The sequence below is a fragment of the Coturnix japonica genome, chromosome 2 (assembly GCF_001577835.2).
Source record: "Coturnix japonica isolate 7356 chromosome 2, Coturnix japonica 2.1, whole genome shotgun sequence".
NCBI classification, from domain to species: domain Eukaryota; kingdom Metazoa; phylum Chordata; class Aves; order Galliformes; family Phasianidae; genus Coturnix; species Coturnix japonica.
The window spans coordinates 73190240-73207882 of NC_029517.1; the positions used below are offsets into that span (position 1 = coordinate 73190240).

Sequence of the window (17643 nt, forward strand, 5' to 3'; positions counted from 1 at the left end):
AGTTCCCCTGGGAAGATTATGGAGCTCCAGATGCTCCTGGAAGAAATGTTAAGGCACATGAGGGATAAGCAGAGGAATCCCTGGAGACAGTTAACATGTCTTCACCTAGGGCAAATCATGCCTAACAAATCTGGTGACCTTCTATGATGGAGTGATGACATCGGTGGACAAGGAGAGGGTAACTGAGGTCATCCGCTTGGACTTCTGCAGGGTTTTTTTATGTTGTCCTGCACCATATTCTTATCTCTAAATTAGAGGTGTAGGTTTGAAGGTTGTAGGTTATTTGGTGGATAAGGAAGTGGTTGGAAGATTGCAGCCAGATGGCTGTGGTCACTGACTTCTGTGTCATCCAGGAATGGTGTCCCTCAGGGACATGGATGATGGGGTTCAATGCAACCTCAGCAAATTTGCAGGTAACACCAAGCTGTGTGGTGCAGTTGGTGTATAGCAGAAGAATGGAATGCCAGCCAAAGGGACCTGGACAAACTTGAAAGGTGGGACCATGTAAACCTGATGAGGTTCAACAAAGCCAAGTGCAAGGTGTTGCAGTTGAGTCGGGGCAAATATGTAAACAGACTGGAAGAAGAACTGGGGCCCCCAACACAGGAAGAATGTGGAACTTTTGATACAGATTCAGAGGAGGGCCACAAAGATTATCAGAAGGCTGCAGCACCTCATGTATGAAGACAGGCTGAGGCAGCTTGGCTTGTTCAGTCTGGAGAAGGCTCTGGGGGTACATCATTTCATCCTTTCAGTGTTAAAAGGGAGATTATAAACAGGAGGGAAGCCAACTTTTTGAATGGGTAGATAGTGGTAGGACAAGTGGAGATGGTTTTAAACTAAAATACGAAATATGTAGGTTAGACATCAAGGGAAAGTTTTTTACTGAGTGTGTGTTGAGGTGCTGGAACAGGAGGAGGTGTTGAAGAACAGGCTGGTTGGTGCCCTGAGCAACTTGATCTAGTGCTTGATCTAGTAGTTGGTAGCCCTGCCTGTGGCAGGGGAGATGGAACTTAGTGAACTTTGAAGTCTCTTCTAACTCAAGCTCTTCTATGAGTCATTCTTACAAACTGCTTGTTTCATGGTGTCTGTGTAGAGCTATGTGGACCATCTGCATTGTGTTCAGGAGCTGATATGAGTTATCAGTTCCATCATAAACAAGAACTTTGGGACAAAATTCTGTGCTTGTTCCTTCTTCTATTAAATATAAATAAAGGTTTTTTAGTTGGTACATGTAACCTTTCTTCCTCTGTTGCTGTTTCTTAGATTTAAGTAGATGGTATTGTAGTTGTGGGAGCAAAGTTTTAACAGTATTGTATATATAATTTCAAAGATGATCTTTGTCTCAAACAGATGTTAATTTTTTAGGATGTGAACACCTTCAGAATGATCATGGAGTGGTAGTTGATCACAATACCTCAGACCCACTGATACGCTGGGACTCCTATGAAAATATGAGCTCTGATGGGGAAGGTGAGTAATTTTGTCTTGACAGCAAATAAAATCCTTTGGCAACTGCTCAAGAGTGTTTAGAAGGGAGGAAAGGGAGCTAATTAGCTTGAACCAAATGGTGCTTTGCTGATGTGAGGAGGTAGCTGTCTGCCACTGTCTGTTACACTCTGGCAGCTCTTATGGAAAGAGATGGCGTCTGCAGGACTGTTTCTCCCACGTTCTCTCCCTGCTGTTTCCCAGCTGATGCTGCACAGCAGTATTTCCCTTTCTTAAATCTGCTTTCTCGGAGGCACTACCAGCCTTGCTCCTGGCTCAGCTCTAGCCAGAAGCAGGTCCCTTTAGGAGCTGGCTGGAACTGGCTCTTATTTAACTTGGTCACCTTCTGGACACTTCCCAGTGATGCCATGCCACCTCTACCAAAGCATTCCCACATAAACCCAATGTTGGCATTCACAATATCGCACCTGGATCTGTATGTGCAACCCTGACATTGTTGTAAGTAAAAATGGGAGAGAAGGTATTGAATGGATGCCAAAGTTTCTGTTTTTACAATTCTTTTGTTCAGAAAATACAAGATACCTAGAGTTAAGTTACAGAATCATAGAACAGGTTGGGATGGAAGAGACCTTAAAGAACATTTAGTCTACCCCCACTGCCGTGGATAGGGTTGCCACCCACTCCGTCAGGCTGCTCAGGGCCTCTTCCAACTTGTCCTTGAATGCCTGCAGGGATGAGGTCTCTGCAGCTTCCCCAGGCAGCCAGTCCCAGTGTCTCACAACCCTCGGATCAAAGAATTTCTTCTTAGCATTTTATTCTAAATCTTCTCTAGTTTAATTTAAAACCATTCCTACTTGTCCTCTCACTACCAGGCTGTGCAAAAAATCAAGTCTCCCTCTTGTTTATGAGTTCCCTTTAGGTACTGGAAGGCTGTAGTTCAGTCTTCCCAGAACCTTCTCCAGGCTCTCTCAGTCTTTCTTCACAAGAGGGGTATTCCATCACTGTGTTCATCCTTTTGGCTCTCCTCTGGACCCGCTCCAACAGCTCTATGTCTTTCCTGTGGTGAGGGTTCCAGGCCTGGATGCTGTACTCTGGGTGGAATCTCATGAGGGCACAGTAGAGGTGGTCAGGCATCTCTCTGGCCAGTTTTGACAATGCTCGGGATACTTTTGGCTTTCTGAGATGCAAGCATATGCTGATGGTTCATGCCAAGCATATGCTCATGGTTCATCCCCTAGAAACCCCTAAGTCCTTCTCGGCAAGGCTGCTTTCACTGAGTTGTTCTCTTGGTCTGTATATATATCTGTAATTGCCCCAGCCAGTTGTAGTACGTTGTGCTTGGCCTTGTTAAACCTCATTAGTCTCATGTGGGTCCATTTCTCAAGCTTGCCTAGATAACTTTGGATGACATTTCTTCCTTGTGTATTATCAGCTGCACCAGTCAGCTTGGAGTCATCATCAAACTTGCTGAGGATGCACTCAATCCCACTGTCTGTGTCACTGAAAAAGATGTTAAAGAGCGCTGGCCCCATGATGGACTCTTGGGAAACACCACTTGTCACCAGCCTCCATCTAAGCATAGTGCTGTTGTCTATGACCCATTGACTGTGGCCGACCGATACTTAATACCTGTCCTAGAGTCAGCTTTCACTGATTTTTATAATCTTCAAAATATGACTTTGGTTGTCTAATGACTACAGCAGTGAGGACTTTAGTGGGAAGTGGCATAATGTGAGCTTAACCTTTTTTTCCACTGAATAATTCCTGTACTTTATTTCCTAATTCACTGAAAATTCCAATCTGTAAAAAAATGAGGATAATCAAGAGTGAGAAGAGGACAGTCATTATGTGAGGCAGGTGGAGCACACCCCAGGGAATCATCAGAGGTTTTGTAGTTGGATAAGATTGTCTTTTACATGACATAATGTCAGAAAACAGAATATTGACTGAAGTCGATATGTCTGTTTCTACTCAGAATGTTTCTGTCCCATGTACTTCCTTTCTTTTCTCCTTCTTTGTATAAACATAGCCCTCAGCAAGTAAAGCATTGATGTTAAATGCGGGGCAGAGGTCCCTTGGTTTGTTCAGCCCAGAGAAGAGGGTACTGAGGGTATACATCATGGTGGCCTACAGCTCCTCACAAGGGGAGTGGAGAGTAGTGTGATCTCAGCTCTCAGCTCTCTGTTGATGATGACAGGACCCAAGGGAATGGCATAGAGCTGCATTGGAGAGGGGCTGTTTGAGTGTTAGGAAATGGTTCTTCACCAGGGAGCGATTGGGCCCAGGAACAAGCTTCCCAGGGCAGTGATCATGACCCCAAGTGCCAGAGTTCAAGGAGTGTTTGGACAATGCTTTCAGATATACAGTCTGATTTTTGTGTAATCTGATTCTGTTCTGATTTGGAATACTGACAACAGAAATCACAAAATCACAACACTATATTTTACTGGATGTGGTGGGGAACATTGCCACCAAGAGGTGAGGAAAAGAATGAGGTCTTGAGTGCCTTCTTTACTTTGATCTTTAATAGTAGATCAGATATCCTAACAGGTACTCACCCCCCTAAGCTGGAAGACAGAGATAAGGAACAGAATAAACTCTCCAGAATTCAAGAGAAAAAATGCTGTTTCATCTAGACTGTCATGAGACTACTGGGCCAGAGAGGATCCACCTGAGGCTGCTGAGGGATCTGGTGGAAGTGTGTGTCAAACCACTTTTTGTCATTTTTCAACAGTCACTGTCAAACAGGGAGGTCCTAGTTGACTGGAGACTTGCCAGTGTGACACCTATCTCCAAGAAGGGTTGGAAGGATGATCTGGGGAGCTATAGGCCTGACCTTTTATTGGGCAAGGTTATGGAGCAGATAATCTTACAGTGTGTATGCAAGACAGTCAGGGACCAGGTCTAACCAGGCATGGATTCATGCACAAAATGCAGGTCCTGCTTGACCAACGTGATTCTTTATTGACAGCTCAGGCTGGCAGTGAAGTCACTGAGAGAAGCCTCAGGACTATCAGAAAGGACTTCAGGGGACTGGGGCAGTTAATGGATGAAGAGGGAGTATAGGCCATATTTTCCTCTATCCTTTCATTGGCAGAGGCAATTACTGAGAGGAGCAGAAAACCTATCTCATAAATATATGACTGGCTTACAGGCTGGTGCCCCCACAGGAACTTGGCTTTTTTGACCATGGGGCAGTTTACTCAGCACCTGGCCTGATGGCTGCTGATGGGTCTCACCTGTCTCAAAGAGGGAAACAGATCCTAGCCCAGGAGCTGGCAGGGCTCATTGAGAGGGCTTTAAACTACATATGAGAAAGAGAGGGTATAAATCTAGGCGTGCTAGAGCCTATGAGCCTGAGGAAACGATGACCAGACTGGGGGGTGAGGCAAGGGTCTTGGCTGAAGTGCATCTACACCAAGGTGTGCAGCATGGGCAATAAATGGGGGTAGCTGGAAGCCATTGTGCAATAGGCAAACTATGACTTAGCTGCGATTACGGAAACATGGTGGGATCATTCCCACAACTGGAGTGCTGCAGTGGATGGCTATAAGCTCTTCAGAAGGGATAGGCAAGGAAGGAGGGGTGGTGGTGTGGCTCTCTATGTTAGAGAGTGTTTTGATGTTGTTGAGCTTGGGGCTGAGACTGGTCAGGTTGAATCTCTGTGGGTAAGGATCAGTGGGAGAGCTAACAAGGCAGACTGGTGGAATTCTGTTACATGGACTCAAGTTGTATCAGAAGAGGTTTAGGCTGGACGTATGAAGGAACTTCTTTTCTCAGAGTGTGGTCAGGCACTGGAATAGCCTGCCCAGGGAAGTGGTGGAGTCGCCGTAACTGGCAGTGTTCAAGAAGTGTCTGGATAGGGAGCTAGGAGATATGGTGTAGGGGTTTTCTTTAGGTAAGGTGGAGGGAGGATGGTTGGACTAGATGATCTTATAGGTTCTACACTTCATTATGGTAACTGCATTAAATAATTCTGTATGACAGTTCTTCTGTCCTTTCACATTGAAACTCCAACTGTGCTTCATTTTCCTAGCAGCAGTGAGAGCTTATGAAAAATCAAGCATGGCAAGGGTTGAGAAACTCTCAATCATCTGTCCTTTCCTTTATGTATGGCAATTTTTTCAGAAATATGCTTTCAAGATATCTGTACACAGGTGTTTGACTTCATGCTTCACAACCCTTATCATAAAAAAACATATTTCTTATATCCAATCTAAATCTCCTTTCTTTTAGTTTGCAACCATTCTTCCACGTCCTATCACAACAAACCTTGCTAAGGAGTCTGCTTTCTTCTTTTCTTTAGTCCCCCTTTGTATATTGAAAGGCCGCACTCAGGTCTCCCCAGAGCCTTTTCTTTTTCAGGATGAACAGCCCCAGCTCTCACAGCCTGTCCTCATGGGGGGAAGTATTCCATCCCTTGTATCATTTCTGTAATCCTCTGGATGTGCTTCAACAAGTCTGTGCCTCTCCTTTACTGAGGACTCCACATATGGATGCGTTATGCCACTTGAGGTCTCAAAAGTGCTGAGAAGAGGAGCAGAATTACCTCCCTCATCCTGCTGACCACGCTTGTTTTGAAGGATACATTTGGCTTTCTGAGCTGCAAGGGCACATTGCTGTCTCATGTCCAGCTTACCATCCAGCAGTACCTCCAGTTTCTTTTTGCAGGCCTGTGCTTGATTGTTTCATCCCCCAGCTTGTACTGATTGCAGGGATGCCGTGACCCAGGTGCAAGACCTTGTTTGTGTATGTGTTGAACTGCATGAGGTTCTTCTGGACCCACTGTTTGAGCCTGTCTAGATCTCTTTGGATGGCATCCATCTCTCAGGCCATGGGGTACTGTGTCAAAGGCCTTACTGAAGTCCACGTAGATCACATCAGTATCTCTGCCCTCCATTGCAAGACTTGTGCTTGATGAAGCCATGTTAGTTGTCTGGTACAGAATCATAGAATCCTTTTGAGTTGGAAGGGACCTCTGAAGGCCATCTGGTCCAACTCCCCTGCAATGAACAGAGACATACACTGCTAGATCAGATTGCCCGTGGCCTTATCCAGCCTTACATTAAAAGTTTCCAAGGATGGGGCATCCACCACCTCTGGGCAACCTGTTCCAATGCCTCACCACTCTCACTGTAAAAGACTTTATATTTAAGCTAAATCTACCCTCTTTAACCTTGAAACTAATTCCTCTTGTTCTATCACAACAGACCTTGCTAGAGACTCTTGTCACTCCCCTTCTTTCCTGTAGCTCACCTTTAGATATTCAAAGGCCCCTGTCAGGTCACTGTGGAGCCATCACTTCTCCAAGACCGAATAGCTTCAGCTCTTTCAACCTGTCTTCATAGGAGAGGTATTCCATCCCTTGGATCATTTCTGTGGCCCACCTCTGGAAGCACTCCAACAAACAGGTTTGTTTCTCTCCTGTACTGAGGATTCTGCATCTGGACACAGTATACCATTTGAGACCTGGTCACCACACAGCAGAGAGTGAGGGTCTCCTCTCTCATCCTGCTGGCCATACTCCACCTTATATTGGTGGTGGATGTTGCCTCAATCCAGGTGCAGGACCTTGCATTTGGATTTGTTGAACCTGTTTTGGCTTTCCTGGGCCCACTGCTCAAGCCTGTCTAGGTCCCTCTGGATGGAATCCTTTCCCTCTGGTGTGTCGTCCGTACTCTGCAACTTCGTGTCATCAGCAAACATACTGAGGGTGCACTCAACCCTGCTGACAGCATCACTGGTTAAGATATTAATGAGTATACATCTTAGCACTGGCTGCTGGGGGACACCATTCATCACTAATCTCCACCCAGACACTGAGCCATTGACCACCGCTCTTTGGACTCAACCCTGCCATCAGTTCTTCATTCACTGAACAGTCTACCCATCAACTTTGTATCACTCCAGTTTGGAGAGAAGGATGTCGTTGAGGTGCTGTGGCACAGGCAATACTAATGCCCAGAGAGATGACATCAGTGGCTCTTCCCTCAGTCACTCATGCAGGTACACTACCATGGAAGCCCACCAGGTTGGTGAAGCAGGATTTGACCAAGATGAAGCCGTGTTCATTCTCCCATGTCACCTCCCGGTCTTCTATGTGCCTTAGCATAGCTTCAAGGAAGATCTGTTCCATGATCTTTCCCAGCACAGAGGTGAGGCTAAGAGGTCGGTAGTTCTTAGGGTAATCTTTTCTGCCCTTCTTAAAAATGATGTAATGCTGCCTTTTTTCCAGTCACCGGGGTCTTCACCTGAATGCCATGACTTTTCAAATATAATTGAGAGTAGTTTTGTGACTACATCAGCTAATTCCCTCAGGACTCTGGAATGCATCTTGCAGAGACCCATAGACTTGTGGGTGTTCAGGTTCCTCAGGTTGTCACAAACGTGGCTTTTGCTTACAGCGGGAGGGACATTGCCTCCCCAACCCCCTCCAACCAAACCAAATGTCTGAGGGCTGTGTGACAAGCATTTGTCAGAGAAGACCAAGGCAAAAAAAAAAAAAAAAAAAAGGAATATAAAGTACCTCAGCTTTCTCCTTCTCTGTTGTGCTTGCCTGTGTCACTCACTGGAGGTTGGGGGTAAAGGGTGGTGGTATGCCCTCCTGGATTTTTCTTTTCTGGCAGAAATGCCTGCAAGAAGCCTTTCTTGTTCTTCTTGGCATCCCTTGCCAAATTTAGCTCAATCTGGTTCTTGGCTTTCCTGACCCCAACCCTACACAGCCTAGCACATTCTTTATGCTCTTCCCACAGTACCTGTGCCTGTTTCCACTGCCTGTGCATTTTATTCTTTCTCTTCAGTTTGGTCAGCAGATCCTGTTTTAGCCATGCTAGTCTCTTGCTTTGTATTTCTGACTTGCTACACTTGGAGACGGACTGCTTTTGCATCCTGCGGAACAGCTTCCTTAGTATCTNGCAGCGGGCAGTTATCAGGGAAAGCTCTTGCACCCTGAAGAAAGTCTCCTTAAAGATCTGCCAGCTCTGCTCTGCACCTTTGCCCATGAGGACAGTTTCCCAGGATGTTTTGTTGACTAACTCCTTGAAGAGCTGGAAGTTGTTCCTAAAATTTAGTGTCCTAATTTTACTCTTTGCCTACCTCTTATCTCTCAGCATGTGCTCAACTGTAGCATGGTCACTTCAGACTAAGCAGCCTCTAATCCTGATGTCACCAGTCAGTTCATTTGCACTGGCGAGCAACAGGTCCAGTATTACATGTCTCTGGTGGGGCTGTCTGTTATTTGACTAGGATTTTTTTCACAATTCATTCCATAGGCCTCCTGGATTGCCTACAGCTTGCCATGTCATTTTTCTAGCAGATTTCTGGGTAGTTGAAGTCTCCTAGTAGGATGAGCACTTGCGATCATGACGCCTCCTGTAGCTGGAGGTAGAGGGCTTCTCTGTCTTTCATGTACTTTAGCATAACTTCCAAGGTGATCTATTCCATAATCTTCTTGGACACAGAGAAGAGTTGTTCTCATAGTAATTTCAAATTTGAAGATGTCTTCAAATTGCTTTTTAATATGCTAATTAAATGTAAACATTTGTGTAGTATATATTTTTTCTGGGAAACAAATCTTAATTCCCCATTTTGAATGTTTCATATATGTTGCTCTTGAGTGTATGTCTGATATCCCTGTTAGTATAAAATATATTTAAAATATTATATGTGTGATAAAGTGTGCAGACAGTTCAAACTGTCTATGCAAAGAAGACAATCCTATGGCAGAAAGCTTTGTTTGTAATTTGTGATGCTCTGTCTGCTGTGTATTTCATGTTCAGTTTGGTTGGGTTTTTTTTTGTTTGTTTGTTTATTGAAAACAATTAACTGAAGATGTATTCCACTGTAATGAGGAATGGTGGCTGCAATGTGAAAGATTCAAGGATACACGTTAGGTGGTTCTAGATAGTGGGGAGTGAAGAGGAATGTGGAATGACATTACTTCTGGGATCAAAAAGCAACAGAGTCACTTCAATTAAGCCTTCCACTTCATTTCATTAGCCCTTCAAGAAGACGAAACTTGATTCTACCAGTCTGCGCATAGCCATTGTCACTGAAGTATGATTAACTGTGCTTGTGTAACTGGAAGCAGGAATTTGTCTGTTCTCAGCTCTTACCCTTAATAAAGTACTTATGTTTTCCTGTAAAACTGCTTTATTTTCTAAGGGTAATTCAAAACAGAAAAGAATTATCTAGCCAGCGTTTATCATGAATAGTTGCTCATAAACTTTGGTTGAGCATGTATGTCAGATAGCAGAAAGAGTTGTTCCTCCCATCATTGATGAAGAAGGAATTACATTCTGATTTTTGAGATTATGGCCCTACTAGTTAAAATTAGAAACATGAAGTACATACCAGGTCCTCTATATGTGTATCAAGATGTCATACTCAAATATTTGTTTATGCATGCCTCTGTGAAGAGGCCTTTTATATATTCTGAGGACTGGAGCTCTGGTTGAAATCTTAGTGTTTCCTTGTACCACCAACAAAAGAAATAAATGATTCTTTGTGGTACATTTAGGCTATCAAGTAGAAGTGAGTGGGCTAGTAATTACCTGATATATCTTCAGAGCAAGCATGGCTGGTAGATCCCTACCATTCTTGCTCTGAATGGAGTGCGTGGTAGATGACTCTCAATGTCCTAACAGTTCCCCAGATTAGTGTAAAAAATAAAAATAAAAAAAATGTGGAGACACAAATATTTAATGAAAATGGTAAAAGATGGAACTTCATTTCTTCTTGGTTTGTGAGTGGCTCGTTATATTCTCATCTGATTTCCTCATAAACTTGCTTGGCCAAGGAGTTGAACAGGAACAGCTGGTACCCAGATATTCTGAAAACTGCCTGATTCCCTGGGGATTTTCAAAACACTAACAGGAAGGAACAATAGCAAGTGAAACTTTGGTTTTAGGAAAAAAAAAAGTTACCAGAAACTATTCTGATTTTGTTTCTCTGAACTGTTGTGGCCTTCTGTCCCCACCTGATTTTAAATCAGTAAGCCTTGCCACTACCATAGCAAAACTTGAAACATATCCAGGATGATAATAAAGCCATATAATGGTGGGAGATCTGTGAAAACTGGTCACAGAAGTTCTCATTTCTGCTGTCAACTTCATTTTTTTCACTTGAAATTTGGATGCTCTGCAGAAACTAAGCCTGGAGTCTTAGTTTCTGAAGTCTTCTGAAGGTAGTTGCTCTTTTTCTACTTCACAACATTCTTCAGAAGGAACTATGATACCAGCAGTTAACAAAATGTGTTCTGTTGTGTGCAGTTATACAATTGTATAGTTACACAGTCACACAGTCAGTAGGTAAACAGATGTACAAAAGATTATCATGATAGAAAGATAATCTACAATAAATGGAAAACACTCACCGATGTTGAAGGTTTGCAGTAAACTCCACAAAGGAGCAATCTCCAGAGAAAGAGATCCTGCCTTAGTGGCAGTCAGCCCTTAAATGAGATCTGGGAGAGGTGGAGTCAAGCTCCACCCCTTCCGGTAGCACAGCTGAATTACCTTCACCTGTGCTCCCACAGCTGACTCATTGCTTGCCTCAGGTGGTAAATCAGATTCAGGCTGTGATCAACAGTTTCACATTACTCCACTCCTTCACAGCATGAACCAATGATTAGGTGAGCTTTCTGCTATTACAGAGATCCATAACATGATAACATTTATACAATTTCCTGTTGCTATGTATGTTGACACAATTTGAGCAATGATTGGTGAAGGTTCATGTTCTTCCATGGGCTAGCACTTGATTGGCATTACTGGAGGCATGTAATCGTGAGGTGCACATCCATCTATGTTTTGTCAGTCCCATGTAGGTCATCACCAGGTATTGCACATGATGTGGCAGCAACACTGGAATACTTTGAGGATATTTTGTTCTTTCTGGTGGTCCTGGAGTCTCAAAGACTCAGGGGCAGCAATACAGATGTTTCAAAGGTACTAGGAGGGGAAGGTCTGCCCTCCAGGGCAAGATACAGGCCATATTTCTATCCTGGGTCAACACTTCAGCTTGTACCGGGGAATGCCCTGGCCGCCTATACCACATCCTTTGGCCAGATATCTGTGGCAGCATAACTATATCTGGCATCTTGGTCTTCCACAGGGACATGATGGAGGTCCGTTTAGCAATAAAGATTGGAGTGTTGACTACAATATCCATAGGCCACGTACCTATTACCAGAGGGACTACCACCAGATAGCCTCCCACCTCCAACAGTCTCCCCCAGGGAGCAAGTAGGCCACACCACCTTAGTCCTACCTGCACCTTCCAAGGCCATTTTATTCTATGGGTTCCCAGATCTAAATTCTCAGGGGCAGAGAACAAAAGATTATTTTCATTACCAATCTGGGGTCTTACCTGATTATCAGTGCTTGTAATTTGGATCCTAAGCAGGGAGGCCCATATTGTCTGTAGCATTTTCAGGGCACTCAGTTTGCCATCTTGAGGTCTTTTATCCATGTCCTGCAGGGTTTCATAGAGTCTCTTTGTCCACCCCTGCAGGGACTGGGAGTCTGTCTTCAGGGCAGCCTTGAGAATACCATTATAACATTCAATGAGGCCTGCCCCAGTTGGATTATATGGCAGGTGGAATCACCATTCAATGTTGTCTTCTTCTGCCCAGTGCTGTATCATTGTACCAGTAAAACGGGTCCCTTGGTCGCTATCGATCGCTTGGGGTGTCCTGTAGGGAGACATCAGTTTTGTAAGTGCCTTGATGGTATACGCCCAATTTGCTTTTGGCACCAGGTAGGCCTGCAGTAGCCCACTTACAGTATTGATGCAGGTCAGGGCATATCTCACCCCCTCAGACCAAGGGAGGGGCCCAATGCAATCAACCTGCCATTGCTGGAGAGGACTGTACCCTCTAGCAATATAAGCTGTTGTTTTGGGCAATGATCTTGGTCTCAGAGCAAGCATTGCAGTCTCAGCATGCCTGGGCAATGTCAGATAGTTGTATGGGCAGCCCCCATGCTTTAGCAGCTGCCCACATTATCTTTTGTCCAGCATGCCATAGTTTCTGATGTAACCAACGGGCAATGATCTCAGACTGTGAGTTTGCAATCCACCAAACTTGGGCCAGTGTGTCAGCGTGTTCGTTTCCCAGTGACCATAGGGTTTGGTGACCAGAGACATAATAGACATGTACAATCCTGTGTTTAACTACATTCCATATGTCTAACCACGTCTTTACCCCAGATTGGTTGGATGTAGATAGTCAATTCTTCATAAGTCTGTACAGTGGCCTCAGCAGCTGTGCTAAATGAGGTATAAAGGAGCACCAGTACCCCAATATACCTAAAAATTCCTGCAGCTGCTTTGGTGTCATAGGGACTGGAAATGCCTGAACCTTATCTATTACAGCACTGGGTAGTACTTTGGTTTTTCCTGACCAAACTACCCCCAAGAATTTCACAGACAGGCCTGGACCATCTTCTGAGGATATATAGCCCATCCTCTTTCCTGCAAATAAGTGGTTAACAAATCTGCTGCTTATCCTACTGCCTCCAGTGAGATGGATGTTAACAGGGGATCATCAGTAATGTCAACTTGTATCACTATATTACATTTCTCCCATTTAGCCAGTTCACAGACACCACTAGATTGTGACAGTATGTCGGTGAATGTACGTACCCTTGTGGCAGGACCTGAAAGGTCCACTGCCTGCCTCCCCATGTGAATGCAAACTGGTCTTGCAATTCTTCAGCAATCAGAATACTGAAGAATGCATTTGCCAAATCTAAAACAATTTTTTCCAGGACCAGAATTTTGTTAATTCTACACAGGACCTCTGGTCAAATCTGGAGGCCCTAGGGAAACTGACATCCCTTGTCATACCATGAACTGGGCTAAGGCCAAACCTTTTGCTTCTGGTGGCTCAGGCATTGCAGCCCAAGACACCTGTGGTGGCTTCTTTCTATTGGGAATAATAAAGTCCTCTAAATCCCATGTTATTGTTGGCCTTCTTTCTATAACTCTCGTCCTTTTTTTCTTACGGTAATTTTGTAATTTTTGATTATCCTTCAGCTGCCTCCACAGCTGGAGGAAGACATGGTTGGGCTGTCAATTAATCTCTGCAAATTGAACACCAGCTCTAATGAGATCATTAAACTTTTTTTTCCCACCAAGAATTTGACCATATCAGGGCTATCAAAGGTATCTTCATAGATAGCCTCCCTCATACCCAGTTCCCAGATATAATTTTGAAGGTCCTCCATGGAGGACCACAACCCTGTATGTAATGGTATGTCTGATTTATTTGGCCAAACCATATGGCATGCTGCCATTAAACAATCTAAAATAGAATGGTTTCCATCTGGAAACTGGATACCAGCATATAATCTTCACCTAAGGGCAGGGTGAGCAGTTCCAGTAGCTAATTTAGATATTTCAAGTCCACTAACTGTAACACTAAATCCCATAAGCAGAACAGCTAGGTCAGTACACTCTCTCTAGATTTCTGTTGTACTAGATCCATCGGTTCTATTGCCATGTATGGTTGGGCAGTGACATGAAAACATGTTTGGGCAGGGGGCCATTGATCAGGAGGCACCCATGCTGGTCTAACATGAATTTTTTTATTTTTTGGGCTATGATAGGATGGAATTACAAGGAATCCATTGTAGGTGGCTCTTCTAAATCTGTTTTAGTGATTTTATCTTCTTTTTCAACCAGGTCTGTTTTTTCAGAGATGTCATTGTTATCCATTGAAATATTGCGGACCTGGGCCATTGGGGAATGTAATGGTGGTCTTTTCCCCATTAATATGCTAAATTCTTGCTCTGACTTTTCAATACAGTCTTTCAATAACAGATTTACATTTCCTAAAGTGTCAGCTCTGATTCCTGCTTGATTTGAGGCATTTAATAGTGGACATGTAGACATTCCACTGTAAAGGCAGGTAACTGCCATTCTTTTGTTATCATAATATCTTATTTAATCCTTGAAAATATTCTGCCATGCAGAATGGGGAAGTACTTGCCATAACCTGCAGGGGATCCCCCTTTTCAACTATAGCATTCAGCTGATAACAGGGAGAACCAATAAGCCCTGGAATCTGCCCAGGAATCATTTTGTCTAGGGGGGTGATGTTCTCTCCCCCAGACCATTTATAAATACCCCACAAAAAAGGCATTGTTTGTTTGGCCTGCCTTGCCAAATGTACAGTTATACAATTATACAGTCAATAAGCAAACAGAAGTTAAAGACATGTTTCATACTAAAGATAATTTATGATAAATGGAAAATAAATGGAAAATACTCACCAGTGTTGAAGTAAACTCCACACAAGAACAATCTCCAAAGAAAAAGAATCTGCCTTAGTGGTAGTCAGTCCTTAAATGAGATCTGGGAGAGGTGGAGCCAGGCTCCACCCCCTTCCAGTAGCACAGCTGAATTACCTTCACCTGTGCTCCTGCAGCTGACTCATTGCTTGCCTCAGGTGGTTAATCAGAGGTTCTGGCTGTGATCAACAGTTTCCCATACATGTTGGTATTTCACTTCGATAAAGCCTAACTCCATCAAAGAGTTGAATTTGACCTAAATGCCTGTGAAGGTGTGTCTGAACATAGTCTGACTTGGTGGCTGTGTGTATCTAGGGTAACTTGAGAAGAAAAGACTAAAGAAGAAAAGACTGCATAAATAATATCATAAAAATATTAGCAGCATTTCTGCAGTGTGGTATGATGTAATGTCATACCTTCCAAACTTTTACATAATGCCCTTTCCCTTTCCTTCTCTTTTCTTCCTTTATCTTTCCACAGTGCCGCATACCCAGGGTCCTATTGATGGCAGTCTCTATGCAAAAGTAAGAAAGAAGAGCTCTTCAGACAGCAGCATCCCTGGTGTTGCTCAAGGTATTCCTGTGACCAACAGTCCTGATCACAGAGATCATACCCTGTCTGTCAGCAGTGATTCAGGACATTCAACAGCTTCTATCAGGACAGACAAAACTGAAGAGCGCCTTATGCCAGGAGCCAAACGAGTTCTGAGCCCACAGGAGAAGGCAGAACTGGACAAACTACTTAGTGGCTTTGGCTTGGAGGAGTCTATCATCACCACCAGGAGTGTGACAGATGCTGGAAGCAAGTACAGCGGGACTCACCACATTGTACCAGCTCAGATTCATGTGAATGGGGACACCAAACTGAAGGACAGGGAGACTGATATTCTGGATGATGAAATGCCTACCCATGATCTTCACAGTGTAGACAGCATTGGGACTTTGTCTTCTTCAGAAGGGCAGCACTCCACCCATCTAGGTAACTTGAGTTGCCCCAAGAGCAGTCAGAACTCGCTTCTCTCAGATGGCTTTGGAAGTAACACAGGGGAAGACCATCACAATGCCATTGCCCCAGACCTGGGAATTGGTGTGGATCCCCTCTATGAAAGATCATTTGGAAACACTGAGCTGAAGTCATCTCACCAATTGCAGAGGAATCCTTGCGTCTCACCCCCACCTCAAGCCTATAACCCAAGTAACTACTCTACTCACACCTGGGTTTGCCAGCAACAGATGGTCACTGCTCACCAGTATGGTTTTGTGTCACAGAATGAAATGAGGGTTGGCATTCTTAAGACTGGGGAGAATTTAGGCATTGCCCAGAGTCAGTCCCAGGTCCCAGACATGCTGACACATGGCTCCAGCAGTAAAGGTGTTGTTCAGAGAGGACTAGGAAGCATACCAGGTATTGCTGAATGTGCAGAACCTGCAGACAATGAGAGTTTTAAGTCAGAGCTAGTGCCTCAGAGGGACATAAATAGCCAGAATCTTGGTCCAAATGCAGGGGACTTGCCAGCTTCTCCAACTTTGGATATTGATCAGTCCATTGAACAACTGAACAGGCTCATCTTGGAATTAGACCCTACATTTGAACCTATCCCAACCCGCATTAACAATGTCACCAGGGAAACAAGTCAAGCAAATGGCTTCACTAGCCATAATACAGATGTGGAAGAGCTTGTCATGAGTCCTGGCATCCATGAGAAGATAGAGGTCACAGACAAGAATGCCTTCCAAAATGGTAAGCTGTTGTAGTACTGCTTGAATACTTTCTAAAGTGATTTTCCCAGCACTTTTGTGCTCTGGATGTGGTGCAGCAGGACCTCAGATCAAGAATTTAACTTTCAGGGTGATTGTCAAAGGATTATTTCAGATATCCTTTTTTTTTCCACAGTCTAAGAATTTATGGAATCATGCTTATTGCACATTATTAAATGCCTTTGCATACCCGTTTTTTAAAATAACTGTAATAACAAAATTACCTTTGATTCCTTTTATATTGTATTAGCTCACATTCCTTTACCATTCTAGTAAATTAGTTTCTCTTTATCTCAATAATAATGTATCTCCTTCTCATTTTTCCACTGGCTTTCTGTGGGGTGAGGGCTGGGATGAGGAGTAGGTCCTGGACTCTGCTACAGGGATGAAAGACTTTAATCAGCCTTGCAGATGCCCAGGTCAGTGCAGAAGTAAGGCACTGGAGCAGGAATTCTCTATCACCTGTGGAGAGGCTCATCTGTGGTAGAGCAGGCTGTCCCTTTCACAGTCCATGTTGCACCATGCATAACGCATGGAGAAGACCAGAGTGGAGCAGGTGGATGTGGCCTGAAGAAGGTTGCAGCCTGTGGAGAGCCTCTGCAGTAGCAGGCCCTGAGCAAGGGCTGCAGCTCATGAGGGCACCTGTGTGTGCCTGAAAGATGAGCTCTGTGGTACAGACCCACATTCTTTTTTCAAGGACTCAGATATGTGTTGATGTGCCCTTGGGCATGCTTAGAGGTATTTAGGGTAATCAAGTACCCACCTACTTCTTCCCCTTTTTTCACCAGCAGCTTAATTGCTGAAGCCTTTGACCCACTTCCATCCACTTTTTCCTGGTTTGGAAGATGTGCATTGTTTATTAGGCAATAGTGAACCACTTTTAAAAACAACATATGTTGAACCCAAGGAAAATGTCCTTGAACATTTTGAGGCGGAAGATAAAATATTCTATTATGTTAGGAAAACAAGACTTTTCACCCGTTAAAACTCAAATGGAAAGCTTTAGAACTGTAACTTACAGATTCCTTTTGCTAAACTAATATATTTGTTCTTAAACTAACAAACTAATCCCTATTAATAAACAAATCAATCTACATCACATGAGAGCAAGCTAATTTACAGTGTCATGGATACTTCCTTTCCAG

At 43.9% G+C, this 17643-nt stretch overlaps 1 protein-coding gene across 10 annotated transcripts in view; it reads left to right on the forward strand.

Annotated features, from left to right (window-relative positions):
* TNS3 (tensin 3) overlaps positions 1-17643 on the forward strand; it is a 180556-nt gene that overhangs the window by 117221 nt on the left and 45692 nt on the right. For 9 of the 10 annotated variants that reach the window (XM_015854824.2, XM_015854825.2, XM_015854826.2 and 6 more), the window contains 2 exons: positions 1369-1473; positions 15222-16481. In XM_015854824.2, coding sequence (XP_015710310.1) covers positions 1369-1473; positions 15222-16481 — 1365 coding nt within the window. The remainder of the gene's footprint in view (positions 1-1368; positions 1474-15221; positions 16482-17643) is intronic. The other variant, XM_032442540.1, reaches the window with a different exon arrangement.